Raw genomic sequence first — 21,144 nt, 5'->3', positions numbered from 1 at the left:
AGTTAGTTAGTGCATGTGTAGGTGAACATAAAACTGCCATCCACACACCAACAACCTTGACTATTATTATTATTATTATTATTATTATTATGCCATTTTGGGCGGGAACCCCTTTTGGTTTTAGCATTATGTTATGCTTTAGCTATTGAAAAATAGCAGATCTACAAGCTCATAAGGCGCGCTACGAGCTTGTAGGTCTGCTATTTTTGAAAAATCAAAGAACCACTGACATAGAAACATAGCTTTTTCAGAAAACTGTCAGGATGTAGAAGACATTTTTTTTAATCTGATCTCAGGTCAGAATGGGTTATGCCATGTCTCCAGGCACTGTGGCCATTCCAACAACGTTTCCCCAGATATCCTTTGATTCTGAAATGGAAAGAATTAGTGTTTCATCACAGGAGGGGTGATACAGTAATATAAAGAACCTGCTTTGAAGAAAGGCCTCATGTTGGATCCATACTGTACACTTGACAATCTAGAGCCCTATATATGGCCTAAATGAAGAATTGAGCTTATCCTGCTTTTTATAGACGGTCTCTGAGGTATTAAGGCATACTGTATTCCGCGCTGGGTCCCTTAATGTTATCAATTCCTAGGGGTTTTACGTGTGTGTGTGTGTGTGTGTGTGTGTGTGTGTGTGTGTGTGTGTGTGTGTGTGTGTGTGTGTGTGTGTGTGTGTGTGTGTGTGTGTGTGTGTGTGTGTGTGTGTGTGTGTGTGTGTGTGTGTGTGTGTGTGTGTGTGTGTGTGTGTGTGTGTGTGTGTGTCTGTGTCTGTGTCTGTGTGCGTGCGTCTGTGCGTGCGTGCGGTCTTGATACTTAATATTGTATTGACTGATTGCAGGGACGTTTTCTTTTTTATTTACCCTTTATTTAACCAGTAAAATCACATTGAGACTGCGTCTCTTTTACAAGTGGGAACTGGCCAAGAGGCAGAAATAAAAAATACACTTCAATGCCACATCGTCAATGTTACATTTTGAATCAGCAAATACAACATCCATAATACACCTTAAAGTACCCATGCATAAATACAACAAGTCACCCGTCCTACTTTTTAGTAGCGGGGCAAAATACACCATATACACAATCTACACGATCTGAACCGATATAATAAATATATAGGCATGAACATAGGCTATAGTACATATCCAAACATGTGCAGGTGTTGTGTTGGACTGTACATCAAAGATGATCCTTTGATGTACAGTATACGTGATGTGCACACATAGACATCAAAGGGGGTTTATTTTCCGTGAAACTGCCACGTGAAGAACAGTGCACAAAGTGCACATACCTCATTATATACCGTAGCCTTTGTTTTGGTCATAATCAGGAATACAGTGTAATGACATTGAAATGTTAGTCTGGTGTATCAAAGTGTCTTCCTACATGCGTGCTGCGTGTGGACCGCAATGGTGTAAACTTAAGTATGACCATAAGTACATTCATTTGGAGGTACTTTTATGTATTTTCCACTTTTCTGAACTTTTTACTTCTACTTTTACACTACATTTCTGAGACAAATATTGTACTTTTACTCCACTACAATTATTTGAAAACTATAGAGTTTGATTATTATTATTATTACAAAACATGCATGGATCACTTCAACCCTATAATATATTCCGGGCCATTTTGAAAATAGCAGATTTGAAAACCTGAAATGGGACATTCTACACAATGACTACTTTTACCTTTTTCGAAACCAATACTTTTGTACTTTTACAAAAAAATGAATTCTGGACTTTTACTTGTAACAGAGTACAATGCAGTAGGCTATCATGATACTTTTACTCAAGTAAAACATTTGAGTAAATCTAATGTGCGCCATTCGTAGCATTCTTGCCATCTAGGGCCTTTTTTCCTTTCGTGTATATACTATGAGCGTCCGATCCGTCCATCCGGCCTGCACTGTAACAGTCGCCTCTTCTTCAGCTCACCATCTCCCATGTATAGATTTCCAACACTCTCCTCATCCCATATTAAGGCATTTCCCGGGCAAAGTGCCGTGAGGACTTTTCCCAGATCCTGTTCCATTGAGTCAATACAGGCCGCCGAATATTTTCAAAGTCACGCTTCTGCTTAATACGCGGCCTCCTCTTCACCCTCCCTGATCTCTCTGGTCCTATAGCTCCTGTTGTTCCAGTTCATCTTTCTTCCGCTTATACTGTCTCCCTCAAGTCCTTCTATGCTGTGTTGCTGCTCTCTCTCAACTAATCCCGGGCCCCAATAACTCTAGGGTCTATATAGGCTATTAGGCACCTCTCCTTCCTTCCGCCCTTTACCTTGGGAACTTGCTGGAGGCATGCCTCTCTCTCTCTCTCTCTCTCTCTCTCAGCTGCTTGTTTGGTTTGCTTCCATTAACAACGTTTTGGTAGCGGGGGTTGTGTTATCTTCTCCTCTTACTTAATTCCTCCTCTGTGGAACCTGTTTTTAATTTCCACCACGTAGAGCAGCTACTGACACTGAGTGAAAAAAAGGGTTAAAAAGTCATGGGATAAAAGATAAATAAAACGAGAAACTAGACGATCTACTCACAAGCTCACAATTTATGAGCTTGTATTCTTGCGGGGCGCTATACTCCCTCCATATGCACAGCTTTGTGTGTAGGTGTGTTTGAGCACGGAATGTGATGATTGATTGTATGATGATGTATGATGATAAGAGCGCCCCTCACTTCACATGAGTGTTATTTTTTTTCTATTTTCACAGGGACAAAATAGGTGGTATATATTGTTGGATTTATTGCAATTCCACCTTTTCTATCCTTCCTTTGAACCGTGAGAACCCTCAATCGATCAAGACAAACCGAAAGTATTCTCTAGTGAGACTAGAGAAGTGGCAAAAGATCTTAAAAGAAATTTGACACAAGAAACCATTTAAAAGTCTTCAAGGTTCACAAGCTTTGTACAAGAATGTAAAAAATGTAGGAGAGAGAATTCTCTGAAGTGCTCTGAACCCCGTCACATCATTTTGCAAAGATATATATATACACAACAACATGTCATAGATTCAGAATTGGGCTGACACATTTCAATAGGTTGAGAGGTCCCCTCAGAGTAAGGTGTCATCAAGCTGTCATGAGTGTCCGATAGTCTGAATCCTGTTTTTGACTTCAATCACGTTCTGTGATTAGGATTCTGTTGATGACTCTTTATCTCATGGGGTGAGAGAGTAGTCGGTGCCTCATCTTCAAAGGGCAAAGTTGTTGTTTTCCATTTAATCCTATTAACCTTTGGTACAATATGGTCAATCTGGAGTGGGGCGACAGCTGATAATGGAATTAATACACATGCAAATATTGATATGACATCACTGGGTGACAGGGCAATCCTGTGCACCAGATACAAGAAGAGTTACAAGGTCTTGTTTAACATAGTAATAAGATGTGAACATAGAATATGATATAATTAAAACATCAATAAGAAAATACCCATCATATATGTTTTGTGATTATAATCTACCGGTAACTAAAGTTTCCAAATAATTGTAATGGAGTAAAAGAATAATATTTGCCTTTGAGATGTACGTAGTAGAAGTAAAAGTCTAGTAAACTTGGAAGGTACTCCAGTATAAAGTAAAAAGATATTTAAAGATGTTACTTAAGTACAGTACTTGGTGTGGTGATGACGTCCAGGTTCACAACCCTTTTAAAGGGCCACTTCACCCCTTTTGCAACCAGAGCTTATGTTAATCGATGTTTAGGACATAAGAAACACTTTCCTGCAGGGGTTTTATGTGTGTAATAATATGTGTTTTTAAATATTTTAGTCATGACGTCATGATGTTCATGACCAAAAACTGTCATAAAAATGTGTGGTCTCACTTCCTTCCTGGACTACAAAGTCACACCTCCATGCAGCCTCCCCCCCCCTCTCCACAAGGAGGGGAAGTGCACTAAAGCATTATGGGCATTGTAGGAATTCAGCAATCCAGTAAAACACACAAACTTCCGCATTTGACGACCAAAATGCGGTGGTCAAATGCGGAAGTATAGACGGTTCTTCCGGGTGCTTCAAAACGCCACTGAGCAACTTCCACTGACATGAATAGCGGGAGGAGGGGGGGGGGGGCTATCGCTCCGGTTCAGCCTCTATCTACTAGGGCCAAATTCCAATACCCCAAATCTCGGCCACTCGCTCACTCACACTCGGTCACTCCAGCATGGCGGTGTTGCAGTGAAATTAGTGTCCTGCCGAAATATGTGACCATCTTGTGGACTTCACATAACGTGGCTTAAATACCACTAGGTTGAACTCTGCTAATAAACAAACGTCAATGACTTATGTTCGGACAGACGGACACTGACATTATGTGATTGTCTATCTACACATGATTGTCACATATTTTAGCAGGTCACCAATTTCACCGTAACACCACCATGCTGGGGTGGCCGAGTGTGAGTGAGCGAGTGGCCGAGATTTGGGGTATTGGAATGGTTATGGTTACAACCCTATGGCCCGAACAATAGTGTGTGAACCCGTCTAGAATGGGCTTTTTAACACATGGTGTTGGATGTTGTTTCCCCTCTAGTCTATAGCATACGTTTTCCATTGGAAAACCATCAGTTGGATGTGAAACGTATGCTGGGGATTAACTCCAATGACCAGCTGGTCAGGACAAAGCCCTTGATTGATTGGCCAGTAGCATGTTTGCGCAGAATGTGACATTTCACTTGAAGCGGTTCAATGGGTTCATCATCATGCTGCCTGCGGCCACTTCCCTCCGAGACCTCAACAAAAATACAACGTTGTTGTCTCGTTATGGAACCCTGCAAAGCTTACCAAGCAACTGATTATGAATATGAATACTATACAGTATTTAATTGTGTCAATATCAGCGTCTATATATACAAGCTCACAACGGTTGTAGAGCTGCTATATTTTCACTATTTCTTAATTATGTTTTTATAGGTTTATGGACTTTGTTTTTGTTTTTTTTCAGAGATCCTCTGTTTTTTATTATAATTTCTGAAACATTTAGACTTCAGACTTTTAGACTAGATAAATAAAAAATATGCTCTACATAGTATTACAAGTGTGTGTGTGTGTGTGTGTGTGTGTGTGTGTGTGTGTGTGTGTGTGTGTGTGTGTGTGTGTGTGTGTGTGTGTGTGCGCGCGCGTGTGTGTGTGTGTGTGTGTGTGTTTGTGTTGCAGACTCTGATGGAGGCTGAAGACATCTCCATGTCAATCATCAGCCTACAACCAATCTATCGTCTGCCTACGGGGGTAAGAATGCACCAATCACATCCATCATAAGAATGCACCAATCACATCCATCATAAAAATGCACCAATCACATCCATCGTAACATGGTCTTTAGCCATTTAGACCGGAGGCCAATTCTACAAATGTCTTCTAAATCCTGACAGTTTTCCGAAAAACCCACTTTACTGGAGTACAATTTTGAATATACTTTAACTGTACTCCACTATACATCTCATCTCAGAGGCAAATATTACACTTTTACTCCACAACAATTATTTTAAAACTTTAGTTACTAGTTACTTTGTAGATTTTGGTGTCGATTTGGGTGACCTTGACCTGAAAAAGTTTGTGGACCACTGCTCTACACCACTGGGCAACCGTTCATCATTAAAAACACAGGTTGCGTATCCCTTCTTTTTTTTTTAAATCTCTTTGCGTTTCTTTTGGCTTTTCGGGCCTATAATCCAGTTAATCCAAGCTGTCTTGATCATTCCGTCCTATAGTCCCATTTAGTATTCTCCCACTGCTGCCCTTGTCTTCATGATCAACCCAGGCTTGTGAACATAACGGACGGCCGAGACAGGAGCAAGGAGACGCACAGCAGGGGGACATCAAGTTCAAACTACAAACGATCTCCTTGCATGTGATTTATGTTCTGATTACACGGGTCGTTCTTTAGGGGGTTTTTTTGCCCATAGATTGATAGGTCCTCAGGGGACGAGCCGAGTGTATTGAAACATATGAAGATGAAAAGATAAACAGATTTGAAGATTCGAGTTAAAAAAACATTCGCTCTGAAAGAATATAATAATACTGTATTCAAAGATATCCATCACATGTTCACACACACTCTGCACTCGGTGCCGCACTATATGAGCTTGTAGATCTGCTATTTTTGTTTCAATAGCTAAAGTATAACATTATTGCTTAAAACGCCGAAACGGGTTCCCGGCGTCCACGTCCTGAATGTTTTAACCCATTCTGAACGGGAACCCGTTTTGGTGTTAGCATCATGTTATGCTTTAGCTATTGAAAAATAGCAGATCTACAAGCTCGTAGCGCGCCACCGAGTGGCGCGATACGAGCTTGTAGGTCTGCTATTTTTTAAAAATCGAAGAACGACTGACATTTTTTAGAATCTGATCTCAGGTCAGAATGGGTTAATCAGACCCAGTGTGTGTCCAGTGGAAAACCTCGTATGAATCTGATCTCAGGTCAGAATGGGTTAATGGGGTTAATTCCATACTGGCGAAAATGTAATTAATTCCTGGCGGCGGTAACATAAGCGTCAGTGGATTCTTCATTATAATGTGTCAAACCACCCGGGATCGTTTATTATCGTTTTATTTCTGGAACACAGTTCTTATTTGACACAATGTAAAAATAATCAAAATAATCAACTTTAAAACCAAAGCCACAGTTCGCCCCAAACCTAAAGTGATGAAAATCAGGCCTGAGCCAAGATTATGAACCCCGTTTATATTATTTTCAAAACGAAACCCCCCCAGATGTTGGTCCTTTTTTCTTGCGGTCGATCTGTGTGTCAGTCAAGGTTGTGTGTGTGTGTGTGTGTGTGTGTGTGTGTGTGTGTGTGTGTGTGTGTGTGTGTGTGTGTGTGTGCTATTGATCATTATTCATGCTGATCTTGCAGCATCCCTTTGATCGGCTCCGCGTCTGTTCCATGTCTTTGCGTCGGCGGGTTAAGTGGAGAGGAGCTCTCATTAACCCCCCACCCCCCTGTCAGGTGAAAACTCCTCATGCATGCTGTAGAAGGAAGCATCGAGGTCAGTCCGATAAGAGGTTAATTTCGGCCCGATAAGCTTCGTCAGCTCCACAGTAGAGAGCAGTGGTATCCAGAAAAACAATCAATATATCGTAACGTGTTGCTGCCGGGTTGAAGCCATGTTTGTTTGTTACTTTTCGGACAGTGGAAAACAAAACCTGTGTTCCAAATGATCAGTGTTGATTTAGTCGACTATAAAACTATGACGAAAGATGTTCGGCGACTATACCCTTTTTCACTGACGAAAATGGAAACTAAATTAAATCTAAGCCATGATGACAAAAACTAAGGCTAAATATACTGACAATTTCGTCAACAAATAAAAACTAGACTAAAATGTTAGGAAGTAACTATAGTGTGGACAAGAGATCCAGTATGGGGCTAAGTCATTTTACACTTGGTTATGCATGCTGAAAATAGCCGATCTCCAAGCTCACAACGCAAGTAAAGTCAGTCATTACGACGGCATCAAGGCCAGCCGAAACACATTTTAGTCGATTTAGTCGAGTAAAATCTTCTGATGTTTTGTCTAGACTAACACAAAAAACAACCCCAGGTGACTAAAATGTGACTAACTAACTAAATTAAAACTATTCACGAGACTATAGGGCTGTATTTTGCGTGTCTTAAGTACCAGGTCTTATTCCCTAACTTGAGTAAACTAAAGACCTGGAGGCGTGATCAATGCTCTTTGGCCACTCAGAATAGCCAAATGGCATTGATCACGCCTCCAGGTCTTTAGTTTACTCAAGTTAGGGAATAAGACCTGGTACTTAAGACACGCAAAATACAGCCCTATGACTGAAAAATGACTGCCAAAATCAATACTGGTTCCAATGTGTTACTGCCCCCCCCCCCCCCCCCCTCTCTCTCTCTCTCTCTCTCTCTCGCCCCTACAGTTAGACAACGTGATGGAGGAGAAGGCGTCGGCGGTGTCCTCATCGTCCTCCTCCGTCATCGTCACCACCGTGTCCAGCCCCTCCCCCACCACCCACCCGCAGCCCTGTTTCTGTGCCAGACCCACGAGACGACGTCACGGTGATGACCAGAGTCCACCAGCTGGGGGCGCTGCCGTTGACACTGCAGCTCATCACTGAGACCCCGTGATATTCTCCAAACCTCTCTTTGTTCTCATTTCAAAAGGATTCACCTCAGTTTGTGATACGCGTTTTATTTAGGCCATGGACGGAGCCCCATTGGATGGGAGAGAGTTTTGACCTCTTGTGGACCACAATTTACACTGTAAAATACTTTATTTACCTCCAACCAAATGGACCTGTGAGGGTCACAGTAAGCTAGTGTCCACTGGAGAACGAACACCTTTTGAGCTGACTATACTCAAAAGTTATAACGAGGCACATTCAGAGTTAAGGTCCCCTGTACACACCGGAGGCGATTTCGGAATTTTTTGCGGCGTTTTTCCGTTCAGTTTTCCAAAAAGCGCGCCCAGTGTGCAACCACCTTTACAGTACACTTACACCTTTACACACTCAGAGTTACAGTCCCGTAAGGGTCCATTTGGTTCTCATGGTGGTCCCCGGACCAAAATGCGCGCCGTGCTCGTGTGTGTGTGCGTGCCCACGTGCGTATTCTCATGACCATAATGTTTAACTCTGCAAAGCTAGACTTTGCTCCTTTTTTGTCTGTATTTGTATACAACAACTGTGAACACTGTGTGTGTGTGTGTGTGTGTGTGTGTGTGTGTGTGTGCGTGCGTGCGTGCGTGCGTGCGTGCGTGTGTGTGTGTGTGTGTGTGTGTGTGTGTGTGTGTGTGTGTGTGTGTGTGTGTGTGTGTGTGTGTGTGTGTGTGTGTGCGTGTGCGCGCGCACGTGCGTGCGCATCCGCACGTTTGTAAATATCTGTGCGAGTGTGCGCATGTGTAATGATGAATATATGTGAGTCATTTTGCAAAATTGCTATCGTGGCGTTCTTTTTATTTATTTTTTTTGTTTTTGCCATTGGAAGCATGTCGAAAGTGATAAAGTACGGATTGAGTGGTTGACATTTTCCCGACCCTGACAGAGGGGTGTCGTTTTTCGGAAAGGGCGATTTCGGAAGGTTTGACAACAAACGCAGCCTGTGAAACGGAACGATGAATGACATCATCTGTTCTGCAGATGGCTGGTGGTGGGCAATCTCAGTGTTGATTTCGTCGACTAAAACTAAGACTGATATAATGTTTATCGATAATGTCCATCAACGTGACCGCGCTGCGACGCGTTGTGAGCTTGTAGATCAGCTATTTTCAGGTCGCAACCCAGCACTCTTTATCTACTGGAGATGCGGTGTTTACCATAGCGTCGAGGCCCGACAAAATTCGACTAAATCAACTAGATTTAGTCGACTAAAATCTTATGATATTTAGTCGACTAAAACTAGACTAACACTAAAACATTCCAGGTGACTAAAATGTGACTGAAACTAAATGAAAACTATTCAAGAGACTAACGACTAAAACTAAAATAAAAATTTGCTGCCAAAAACAACACGGCGTTGCACAGCGTTGGTCCGACGTCACAATAATCCGACAGCCATAAATCCGGCGACTACCCAATATTCCGATCGTAGAGCCCCATTTCCCTGGCCGGACGTAGCGCGTGGAAGGAACACGTTATTCCGACCAGTTCCTTTCCCCTCCATCAGGCGCCCCGGCTGGCCAGGGGGAGGTAGTTTAGAGACTAGGACTACTGCATGTTTTTTGTGAGTGTACCTACCCTAGCGGGGACACGGGGAGAACATGCAAACTACATACATTTTTGACGACAAAATGGATCCAAAAACTAGACTAAAGTACAACTTTCTTCAGATGACTAAAATGTGACTAAAACTAAATTAAACTGTATTCAAAAGACTTCAAAAAACGAAATCAAAATTCGCTGTCAAAGTCAACAAGTATACACACACAGCACCAGTGCCGGTTCTAGGCCTTTTGAGGCCCTAGGCAACATATTATACAGAGCCCAAAATGTTCATAAACAAATCACAAATGTTTATAAACAAATCACAAATGTTTATAAACAAATACCAAAATGTTTATAAACAAATCCCAAATCCCTTGGTCCTACCCCCCCGACCATGAGACTTACTACAGGTCAACTGGTAGTGGTCCTACCCCCCCCATGAGACTTACAAATCCCAAATGTTTATAAACAAATCCCAAATGTTTGTAAACAAATCCCAAATGTTTATAAACAAATCCCAAATGTTTGTAAACAAATCCCAAATGTTTATAAACAAATCCCAAAATGTTTATAAATAAATCACAAATGTTTATAAACAAATCACAAATGTTTATAAACAAATACCAAAATGTTTATAAACAAATCCCAAATCCCTTGGTCCTACCCCCCCGACCATCAGTGCCGGTTCTAGGCCTTTTGAGGCCCTAGGCAACATATTATACAGAGGCCCCCCCCCTCCTGCTTTGCCACGCCGGATAAAAATAGTAAATTTGCCATGAAAATGCTTCAATCTGGTGCACTTTGAGATCAAAATTAAGAAGCTAGGTGGGGGCCACATGTGGCCAGTAGCCCATGTAAGGGATACATGAAAAAAAAAAATCTTCTCCCTGTGACGAGGCCCCCTCAGTGGTTGAGGCCCTAGGCGACCGCCTAGTTCGCCTGTGCCTAGAACCGGCCCTGCACAGCACACAGAGGACGACTGGTCAAGACAGGTCCCAGGTCTGTGTTCCTTTATACTGGTCCACAGCACATAGAGGACGACAGGTCAAGACAGGTCCCAGGTCTGTGTTCCTTTATACTGGTCCACAGCACACAGAGGACGACAGGTCAAGACAGGTCCCAGGTCTGTGTTCCTTTTATACTCATGGCTCAGTGACTTTTCCATCCCTGGTCACAGTGCAGGCTGGCTGTTAGATTCATCAGCATACTTATACGTATACTGAAAAATGGGTCGCCTCACTCTTACCAACATGTGCGTGCGTGCGTCCGTGCGTGCGTGCGTGTGTGTTTACAGGGTCACTCACAGCAGGTGGTTTGATTAGTCCAAAGGGCAGCGTTAAGTGGTGTAAATGTTTAGTACATTATGTAAAGGGCTTTGGAGAAAAGCGCTAGGCTATAATATAAGTGCAGTCCATTTACCATTTAGACTGTGACTGGCAGAGACCCAACCAGCTTCAGTCCATGACTGATAAAAAATAAATAAAAAATGCTGTCAAAATCAACACTGAGGAAAACGTTCACCAGCATGTCGATCTGCTGCCGTCAGCGAATACCTTTAATGTAGAGGGAAAATTAAAACAGAAAACGTCAAAAGTATCCACACTTTTCCTGGGCTGTGTGTGCTCCAGTTCCTGTTGATTTCATTGGATATCATTGGTCATCTGACCAGTTTCATTGGCTTCCATTGGATCAAATCGACAGGAACTGGAGCACACACAGCCCAGGAAAAGTGTGGATAGGGCAGAGGTCATTGCCATGCGGTAGACTGTTTTTGTAAAAGAAAATCCATTTTTGCCACGGAAATACAAAATTAGCGGGCAATAATATTACCGGTTATAGAGATGTCCCGATACTGTATCGGTATCGGAAAAGTATCGGCGTCGGCCGTTGTTTGTCATATGGGCTCATATCGGTATCTGTGAATATGCCAGTCTGACCCCCCATCCAACCCCCGGGTTTGACATTATGGCAGGTGAATATAATGTTGGGGCACATGTGGAGTTTGCTTTGGAGTTGCCCAAACTGCAAACTGTGCACATTTTAGTGCACTTGTCTGCTATAAACACAACACGAGATATATAGTTAGATAGCTATAAACACAACACGAGAAACAAAGGGATAGACGTGAATGACCGTAACAGGTCTGTACTGTACACTCTGAGAGTGTACAAATGGACACTATATGGGTCCATTTGGTTCCATTTGTATATACACTCCGAGTTATGGTGGGTCCTTGTAGGTGAAACATTTCAGAACCACACTACTCTAGTGGACTCCTAACGTGCCATCCATTCCATAGTGTTGTAGTAAATCAGTCTCATATAATAGTGTGTAAAACAGAGAATCTAACATTTTCTACGAAAACAAGGCCATAAGTCTTTGCCACGGACTCGTTTTGTCCGTGTATACCGACATGTTGATGCACCCTGGTATAGAGCCTTGAGAGACTCCACTCCACAACGAATGGGGTTTAAAGGAGAATTCCATACTAAAAGGCTTTCTTACCTGTCTTTGTAGTTGTTACGTCCCCACCAAAGAGGTCCAGGTGTTATTTTGTGCAAAAGCTCCTTATTGGCTATTTCCCCTATACCATAAGCCCTAAATGAATTGCATTGAATGGAATGGGAATTGAATGGGGCTATGGGGTGTTGTTCTAATTCGCTTATTTCCTTCGCTCAAAATTATAATTTCTTTGTATATATCCTCTCTTCATAATGTAAATAATATCCCAAGCGGCACAGTTTACTACTTATTTCGATGGAAATAAGCGAACTAGCATAACACCCCCATTCAATTCCCATTCAATGCAATGCAATTCATTGAGGGCTTATGGTAGGGAAAATAGCCAATAAGGAGTTTTTGCACAAAAAAACACCTGGACCTCTTTGGTGGGGACGTAACAATAACAACTACAAAGAAAGGTAAGAAAGATAAGAAAGCATTCTAGCATGGAATTCTCCTTTAAGTGGCGACAGACAGCTGTGATTGTATTCAGACGTTGGAAGAATCAAAATGTGACTCTATACTGTATGTTTATGTTGTAAAAAAAAAAAGAAAAAGAACAGAAAAGAAAAGAAAAGAAAAAAGACGCACAAACTGATTTGAAGTCTTGTATAAGCGAAGGCAGTAACCATCTGATTTTATACTTGTTGCTTGTTGTTGCACGCAGTGTGCCGCAAGCCGAGAATAGCCGCTCTGCAAGCTCACAACGTGTCGTAGCATGACGCGTTGCGAGCTTGTAGATTTGGTATATTTCTGGTGCGCGACATTGGTGAGCAACCATGTACAAATCAGGCTGTCGCTGTGTTGCCCGCTGTCGTGCAATACTGTATACGATGATGAAGATTGTGTGTGTGAAGAACAAAGTGTTAATCAAATCAATGATAAATATAAGTGAATTATAACTAAATATATTAAAAAAAAAAGCAAATGATGGTATAATGATGCCAGAATGGCACACGAAAGAAGAAGAAAAACTATTTCGAATAGACATGATGTTCTCATAAGATGGTTTAATGTTGATTTGTTATGGATGTTTCTTTGTTGTTTTTATTTATTTTTCTAAATAAAAGCATTAATGAATGCTCAAACGCCGAGAATGTCTCATTGTGTCTCTTGTCAAGTATTGATTTGGGACTACAGAATATGTTAGTATGTTCTTGAAATATTTTGCCACTCAATTTTCTTCAAATTTACCCCATTTAGACCTGAGGATGATTCTACAAATGCCTTCTAAAAAAAAAGATCCTCAGTCCAAAAGAGTACAGTAACACTCAGTCAAACAGAGTACAGTAGGGCTGGCCCGCTTAGGGACGGGCCTTCATTGTCAGGTTAGAGCTCTAAGAATGTATTTTCCTCTCAGTTGGCTGACATGTTGTTTTTTGACATGGCTGCCAGTTCCCACCTGATGTCGTGTGGGAGTTCTGATTGGTCCAGAGCGTACTGAATAACGTCTAGCATACATAATATCTTAAGACTTGGACTCAAGTCTAAGATGAACAGCTCATCAGAGTTAGAGTACATGTGATCTCCTTTTAATCCTCCAAAGAGGATGATATGATCTCCCACAATGCAACAGCACATATTACGCATTGGACATGGTCCTTTCCCCTTGGGCTCAACCTTCTTCCAGGAGAAGGTCTCTGGACTGAATTTCCACACATCATTGAAGATCTGTTTAAAACTCCAGCCCCCAAATATGTACAGCTCTCCATTGTAGGTAAATGCTGAATGATAACAGCGTCCCGCTGGTCGAAGTTGAGCAGAAGGTGTGATCATCCACATGTTTGTCTCTGTGTCAAACACTCTGATGCTGTTGTAGATGCATCTTGAATTTGTTGATGCATGGCCCCCACCAAATACAAACATCTTCGTCCCGATGATAGTTGCAGAGTGACCCAATGAAGCAGGCGGTGGGGTTCCTCTGATGTTAATTAAAGACCAGACCATTGTGCTGGTGTCCAACTTGTACATGTCATTAGTCCTTCCTGACTGGAAGGATCCTCCATGGATAAACATGACCTTCTCCAACACACAGGCTGAGTGGCAGCACCTCGCCCTTGGAACAGTCCCAGAAACCCTGGGTTTGAACCATCTGTGGACGTCGACATCAAATGCATAAAGCACATTGTAGTACTCCCTTCCCAATGCCCCTCCCCAGATGTAGACTGTATCTTCAACCAACACAGCTGTGTGGCCGAAGCGTCCGGATGGAACCTCTGGGTGACCGTCTCCTCTTGCAGGTTCCACTGGAGGTAACTTCTTCCAGCATAAAGACACTGTGTCGAAGACATGGACGTCCATCTGTTCCATGGTGTCGCAGGTCCAATCATCCATACAGTAGCCTCCAAAGGAATACAGTTTGTTCCTCACTGCTACGGCAGCATGAAAGGCTTGATCTGGTCCTCCTGCTTTGGGAACGGTCCAAGACAACATCGCCCTGTCTGTCGGTCTGTCTGATTCTGTCTCTCTCTTGTTCTCTTCACTCTCTCTCTCTCGACGTCTACAGTCATTTTCAACAAGGTGCATCATCTTATATCTTATGTTGTGACATCATACGCGACACAAACTGTTACCATGCACGCCTTAATGACGATAATTTGTGCAGCTGTTCTTCATCTGCACCCTTTGAGCTGTTCACAGGCACGTATGCCTATCTGTGCCTGGGCTGGTCATGTATTGTATGTACAGCCCTGGTTCCCGCAGACCCATTTTTGTTTCATACATTTTGTTTTTAATCATTATTGTTTCAAAACATTTTCAAAAAACATTCCCAAAAAAAGATTTTCATGAATTAAAAACGATATTCAATGATTTTTCTTTTCAGTAATTTCATGAAGAAATCAAAGACAAATCTAAGAAATTCCATAAATTCCATAAAAAGGTTTGGAACCACTGATGTGCAGTATGTAGCCAATAGGAATAGGATTTTGTTAGTTTGTACACTATAGAGAATCTGTACTTGGATCCATGTATATTGGTTTGTCCACCTGACCAGAGAGCCATGCTTGTAATAATCTATAGAATCTTAGAGTTGTGTGAAGACCAATATTCAATCGTCAAAATCATTCAATCTCTGTTCAATCTCTGCAGGATGTCGCTTTACTGAAAGCGAGCGCTTCCAAACTCCAACACCCGCAAGGAATTTCTTGACATAAAGTAGCTCTCATAACATATCATTTTTATGAAGCAAACACTTAATTTGCATAAGTTAATAGTAAGCTTTTCGTACAGTTGTAATGTTGGTGCATTGGGCCTGGGCCGTGGCTCTGTCCCTCTATACAAAAATATAAAAAAAAATAAAGGCGGAAGCCGCAAAATAAATGTTAAGTTTGACGTAATTAATAAAATTAGTTGCATGTATAGGCGGTCAAATTGCGGCTATAGTTTCCGCACCCTGCCATTAACTAGACTAATGGTCTATTGAGTATTCAAACATGAGTATTCTGAACATTTTGAGCACCTCAGGAAATCTGTCGCACAAACCGTTTAGAAGATACTAGATAGTTTGAAGTAGCGGTCATTTAAAAAAGGGTGTGGTAATTTTCGGTTAAATTTTGCCTCGGATCATAGAGAATTTCTCACAGTTCCTAAGTTGTTCGCAGCGGTCATATTATTGTTAACTGTTATTATTATAACAGTTGAGATATGCTCTAAATTAAGTGCATGTACACATGTAACAGTGTTAACAAATACTTTCTTTAAAGTTCAATTATGTTAAACTTGGGACACAGCCATGGCTAATTTATTTCGTTTTGTATACAAATACATTTTATTTTGAAGGTGTTGCATTGTGGGTAATCCTAAGTACAGAGGAACTCAATACTGAGGGTAAGATGGTCTCCTGTTTGCTCAGGCACAAACAAATTAATTACAAACATCTCTAAGCTTCACATAAGTGGCCATGCAGATATGCACTCATGTTTACATAATGTTATTCAGTAACATTCGTTTTTTGTATTTCATGGTATGGAATTGCTTATTTCATTGTTTAAAAAAATCTTAGCCAGGTCCTGGAGTATATTATGCAATGCAGTGGAATTCCATTGTAGGCCTGAGGGAGGCCTGTTGTGCTTTAACTTGATGGTGTGAACAGACCTCAGGAAGATATAGCCTTCACGGCAGTGAGGACTATAATGGGCTATAATAAACAATAGAACAACGGTGTATAGGAGGTGAAAATGCAAGGCAAAGTTATACCATTTGCATTCAGTCAACAACAATTTCCATTGACTAGAAAACCTCTTCTGCAGGAGTGTTTTGAAATGTCTTTCATCCATCCATCCATGCATTCGTGCATAATGCATTCCTGGAATCTGCTGATTTACTAATCGGAAAAACCCCCGTAAACACAAACAATACGTTGTGCTGCATTGTATAAACCACTTACCATAAGCCCTGTATATACAAGCCCTTTGTTGTTGTGTGATAAAGTTCATGAGTCGCATGGCAACGCGTCGTGAGCTTGTAGATCTGCTCTCCCCCCCCCCCCCCTGCCTGCGCCTGACAAAATAGAGCAGCTTAAAATGGTTAACCCATTCTGACCTGAGATCAGATTCATACGAGGTTTCCACTGGACACACACTAGGTCTGATTAACCCATTCTGACCTGAGATCAGATTCTAAAAATGTCAGTCGTTCTTCGATTTTTCAAAGTGGCGCGCTACGAGCTTGTAGATCTGCTATTTTTCAATAGCTAAAGCATAACATGATGCTAACACCAAAATGGGTTCCCGTTCAGAATGGGTTAAAACACTGGCCAGCACAACAGATGACAGCTATGTTTATTTTTATTAATTTGATATGGACATAACAATATTGCATTGCTCATTGCACAGTTGTACAAATTGTAGATGCATCGTTTACAGTGTGTTAGCACACTTGTCTATACAATAATAACGCTGACATGAAAATTTTAATTATATCGTTCAGTAGCAAATTCAGATATGATGCAGAATGATGATGGTGATGACGGATAATCGGGTGATAAGTGAGCGACACCCACAGCCACAACAAGCCCCACCTTCAAACAAACGTGTGGGTGAATTATCGCGTGGAATGCCCTGACTGACCCCCTCCCTCAAAAAATGCAGATCACTTGCATCTTTTTAAAACAGGCCTGAGAATCCACCTTTCAGCAGGCTCAAGGGAGAGGAAATGACCCCCCCTCCACCCCCCCTTCCATTTCCCCTCAGCTGTATTTACACCAGACCAGAGGGAGTTCAACAGACCATGTGCAACCCAGATTCGGCAAACAAACAAGGGGCTAAATTAATTTCGCTCCTATGCCACCAAAATGTGGAACGCCCTACCAACGGTCATTCAGACATGTATGCAAATCCCTTGGCTCTCAAAGGGCACCTATATATACGGACGGCTGCAATTTCGAGGCCCCCGTCATTTTATTTTTTTATTTTTTTACAGTGTACGCTGTACACTGTACAGTATGTGGATTGATCAATTCTTGATATAAAGCTTCTAATAATTTATTCATGCACCAAAATCTATAAATAATAATAGTGTGCTATTAAGGCAACCGGCCGGTTCCACGCGCTGCACAAGGTGCCCTTTTTTCACTTGTGCACCTGCCCCTCCAAATGTCTGTGCACGCCACTGGTGAAATGTACCCATTCTGCAAACTGTTAATAAATACTTCAATCAATCAATCAAACAAACAAACAAACAAACAAACAACACACACACACACACACACACACACACACACACACACACACACACACACACACACACACACACACACACACACACACACACACACACACACACACACACACACACACACACACACACACACACACACACACACACACACACACACACACACACACACACACACACAAAACAAACAAACAAACAAACAAACAAACAAACAAACAAAGCATAAGTGTTTTATTTCTTTATTGATTGATGATTAGATTTTTTGTTTTGGTTTTGTTATGTTATGTTTACCTGCTGTGATGATATTGATTTTTGTTGTTATTATTCATGTCAGGAATTGATTGCAGGGGAACAACTTTGTTTTGGTACTATCCCTTGTGTTTGACTGTTGCTGTTTATACATTTTATCTTATAAACTATTCAATCAAACAATCAAGCAATGATGAAGAATAATGTAGTGATGAAATCTGGTGATTGACTTGGTTAATGGCTATAGGCCTGCTGGCTGCTGCCATATGGCCCCCTCTAGAGGCGAAAGGTCAGTATTGATGATGATGATGATTTGAATGATGATGATGATTATGCCCGATCAATGAGCGTGCATGCATGCGCGTCTCTCACAGAGAGAGAGTGTGTGTGTGTGTGTGTGTGTGTGTGTGTGTGTGTGTGTGTGTGTGTGTGCGCGCATGTTGTGCATGCAATGCATGTGTTGTGTGTTTGTGTGTGAGCGGACTCAGCGGTGAACTTGTTTGTGAAATTGTGAATGGGCTTGTTATGATGTCTGTGTGAGGATTGAGGAAAAGAAAAGAGATAAGAGAGAGAGAGAGATCTTTATATGGACTTCCGACGGTAGGGTACCGATTACCCGGAGGTAGGCCTCACACTTTTTTATGTCTGTTGACTGTTGGTAGGCAGCATTCCACATTTTGATTGTGGTGGCAACCCAAAGTTAACAAAATTGTGTTACTTTGATTGTGCCCATTGTTGTCTGATCTGATGGTGTTGTTGTGCGGCGTGTTTGTGTGTGTCTTTATGTTATTGAAGTGACTACAGCATGACGTAACGATATCATCCGCTCCAGACCACCGGGTTCACACGGCAACTCATGGTGACGCGAGTTTATTATTGAAGTAGTTTGTCAGCCTAGGCACTGACTAACAACACCATCAAGATAAGTACCCAAACCCAAAGAGTCAAAGACTAAAAGGTAAAAGCTGTAGGCTGCACACATAGGTTAGTGAGTTCTATACTGTAGGTGTAAGGCCAAGCTGAGCAGTTTGTTTTCAGATGTCTGAAGCCTTGTTTTTAATGCCTTTAATAAAGTGTACCAGCATGGGTGCATGCATAATATACTCATGTGGTCATGCCTCGAAAAGGTAACCCAGCCAGCAGGGGCTAATGTTCCCTCAGCCCTATGTTCCCTCATAACCATAGGAGTCAGTTAGCCCCTCTCGGAACCCCCTGGGTCAGCCCAATCCGAACCGAACCGGGCTGACCCGTAGGGTCCCTGGTCATGCTAAGATTTTCCAATGCGATTGTTGGAACGCGGATATAAAAAACTCAACCTTTCTTCGATCGGCTCGCTATTACCGCGCTTTGTATTGTGTTTGATTACGGATGTGCGAACTATAAGTACCTTACATACCTCTGATAAAATCTCCTGTGTCGCGGAAGCCGTTAAGTATTTTTAATCCATGTTTGATTAAAAATGTCGCTTGATTTCTTCTTGTTTATTTACCGTTTATTGTACCGCCTCCCGATGTGCGGTTGGCTTTGCGGGCTACGACCCTGCCTCTGATCTGCTCCGTCATAGCTATAGCACCACTAGCTAGCCAGATAGGCGGTACAATGAGGTGTCAATAAACAAGGTAGGAAGAAGCGACATTTTTAATCAATCATGGATTAAAAATACTTAACGGCTTCCGCGACACAGGAGATGTGTCGGTATGGTATGTAAGGTACTTATAGTTCGCACATTCGTAAGTCAATACATGAATAAACATGGTAAAAGCGCGCAGAAGTCCGTCTCATGGCGTGTTTACATTGTATTTGTTTGTGCGTAACTGGCGACAGCCCAGCGTGAAGCAGGACCCAATGCAGTAAAGTCATAAAAGTGTCAGAAACTTTACTACATTCGGGTTCTGCTTGCGGGGCTAGGAGTCAGTCATATAGGCTATAGCTCGGCAAAAGTCTTGTTCTTTGGTTGACTCTCCCTCTACTTTTGTAGCCATTTTGTCACTGGAAACTTGGAAAGATTGTCCTCTAAAATACAATGCAGGCTAGGTGATTTCTTCTTTAGGTTTATCCATTTGCAGTGTCACCAAATAATGGTGACACTGCCACATAAATGTGTGAAAGAGATGTCCTGGCCTTGTGTGTGAAAAAGATTAGCCAAGATTATGAACCCCGTTTATATTATTTTTTAAAACGAAACCCCCCAGATGTTGGTCCATTTTTCTTGCGGTCGATCTGTGTGTCAGTCAAGGTTGTGTGTGTGTGTGTGTGTGTGTGTGTGTGTGTGTGTGTGTGTGTGTGTGTGTGTGTGTGTGTGTGTGTGTGTGTGTGTGTGTGTGTGTGTGTGTGTGTGTGTGTGTGTGTGTGTGTGTGTGTGTGTGTGTGTGTGTGTGTGTGTGTGTGTGTGTGTGTGTGTGTGTGTGTGTGTGTGTGTGTGTGTGTGTGTGTGTGTCTGTCTGTCATTGTGGCTGATAAACAACCTAGAAAGACCTGAATGAGGGAATGTTGGTGGAAGAAGATATTGTGATGTTGCATTATGAACTGAAACACTTTTTTTCATTGGAATCATAAAGGAACATTACCGACGAAGGGACAAAAGATCAGGGTTTTATATTTTCCTATTCATTTGTAAATTGGAAGTCATGCACTGGTTGATTATTTGAATTCAATGATGAATTTGTTTGATTAATTAATCACACCGTGTTGTGGTTTAATTACAGTATAAATACCGTAATACTGACTCGGGTACAGAACCTGTATTTGATTCATTCCAGTAAGACGCCTGAGGGCGAGACGCGAACACGCATCCGTGCGTGCAGCACGCAACCGCCTGGGTGACGGCAGACTGCTGGGCGAGTGCTGGCGCTTTGGCATCTGTCTTGAGTGTACAGGGTTTGATGAGGTCAGATCAACATATGGAATGTCAGAACATTGAGTGAATAGAATATCTCGCACAAACCTGGAGAGAGATTTGAGTCTAAAGGCCTTGACAACATAGTCCGTTTTGTTCCTTGTGTGGGGGAGTCAAACGGACACACAAAACGCAAGCTTATTTTAT

General features: G+C 42.0%; 1 protein-coding gene across 1 annotated transcript in view; it reads left to right on the top strand.

Moving 5' to 3' along the window:
* Positions 1 to 8,326, top strand: part of opn4b (opsin 4b) — a 95,070-nt gene extending 86,744 nt beyond the window's left edge. The window contains 2 exon segments of the mRNA XM_080789214.1: positions 5,160 to 5,231; positions 7,893 to 8,326. Of these exon segments, the coding sequence (XP_080645340.1) occupies positions 5,160 to 5,231; positions 7,893 to 8,090 (270 nt within the window). The 3' untranslated portion in view covers positions 8,091 to 8,326.
* Positions 8,327 to 21,144: the final 12,818 nt, after the last annotated feature.

The sequence above is a fragment of the Protomyctophum bolini genome, assembly GCF_963924005.1.
Source record: "Protomyctophum bolini genome assembly, chromosome: 18".
In the NCBI taxonomy this organism is placed as follows: Eukaryota; Metazoa; Chordata; class Actinopteri; order Myctophiformes; family Myctophidae; genus Protomyctophum; species Protomyctophum bolini.
The sequence above is the reverse complement of the archived record's forward strand: the minus strand, read 5'-3'. Positions and strand labels throughout refer to the sequence as shown.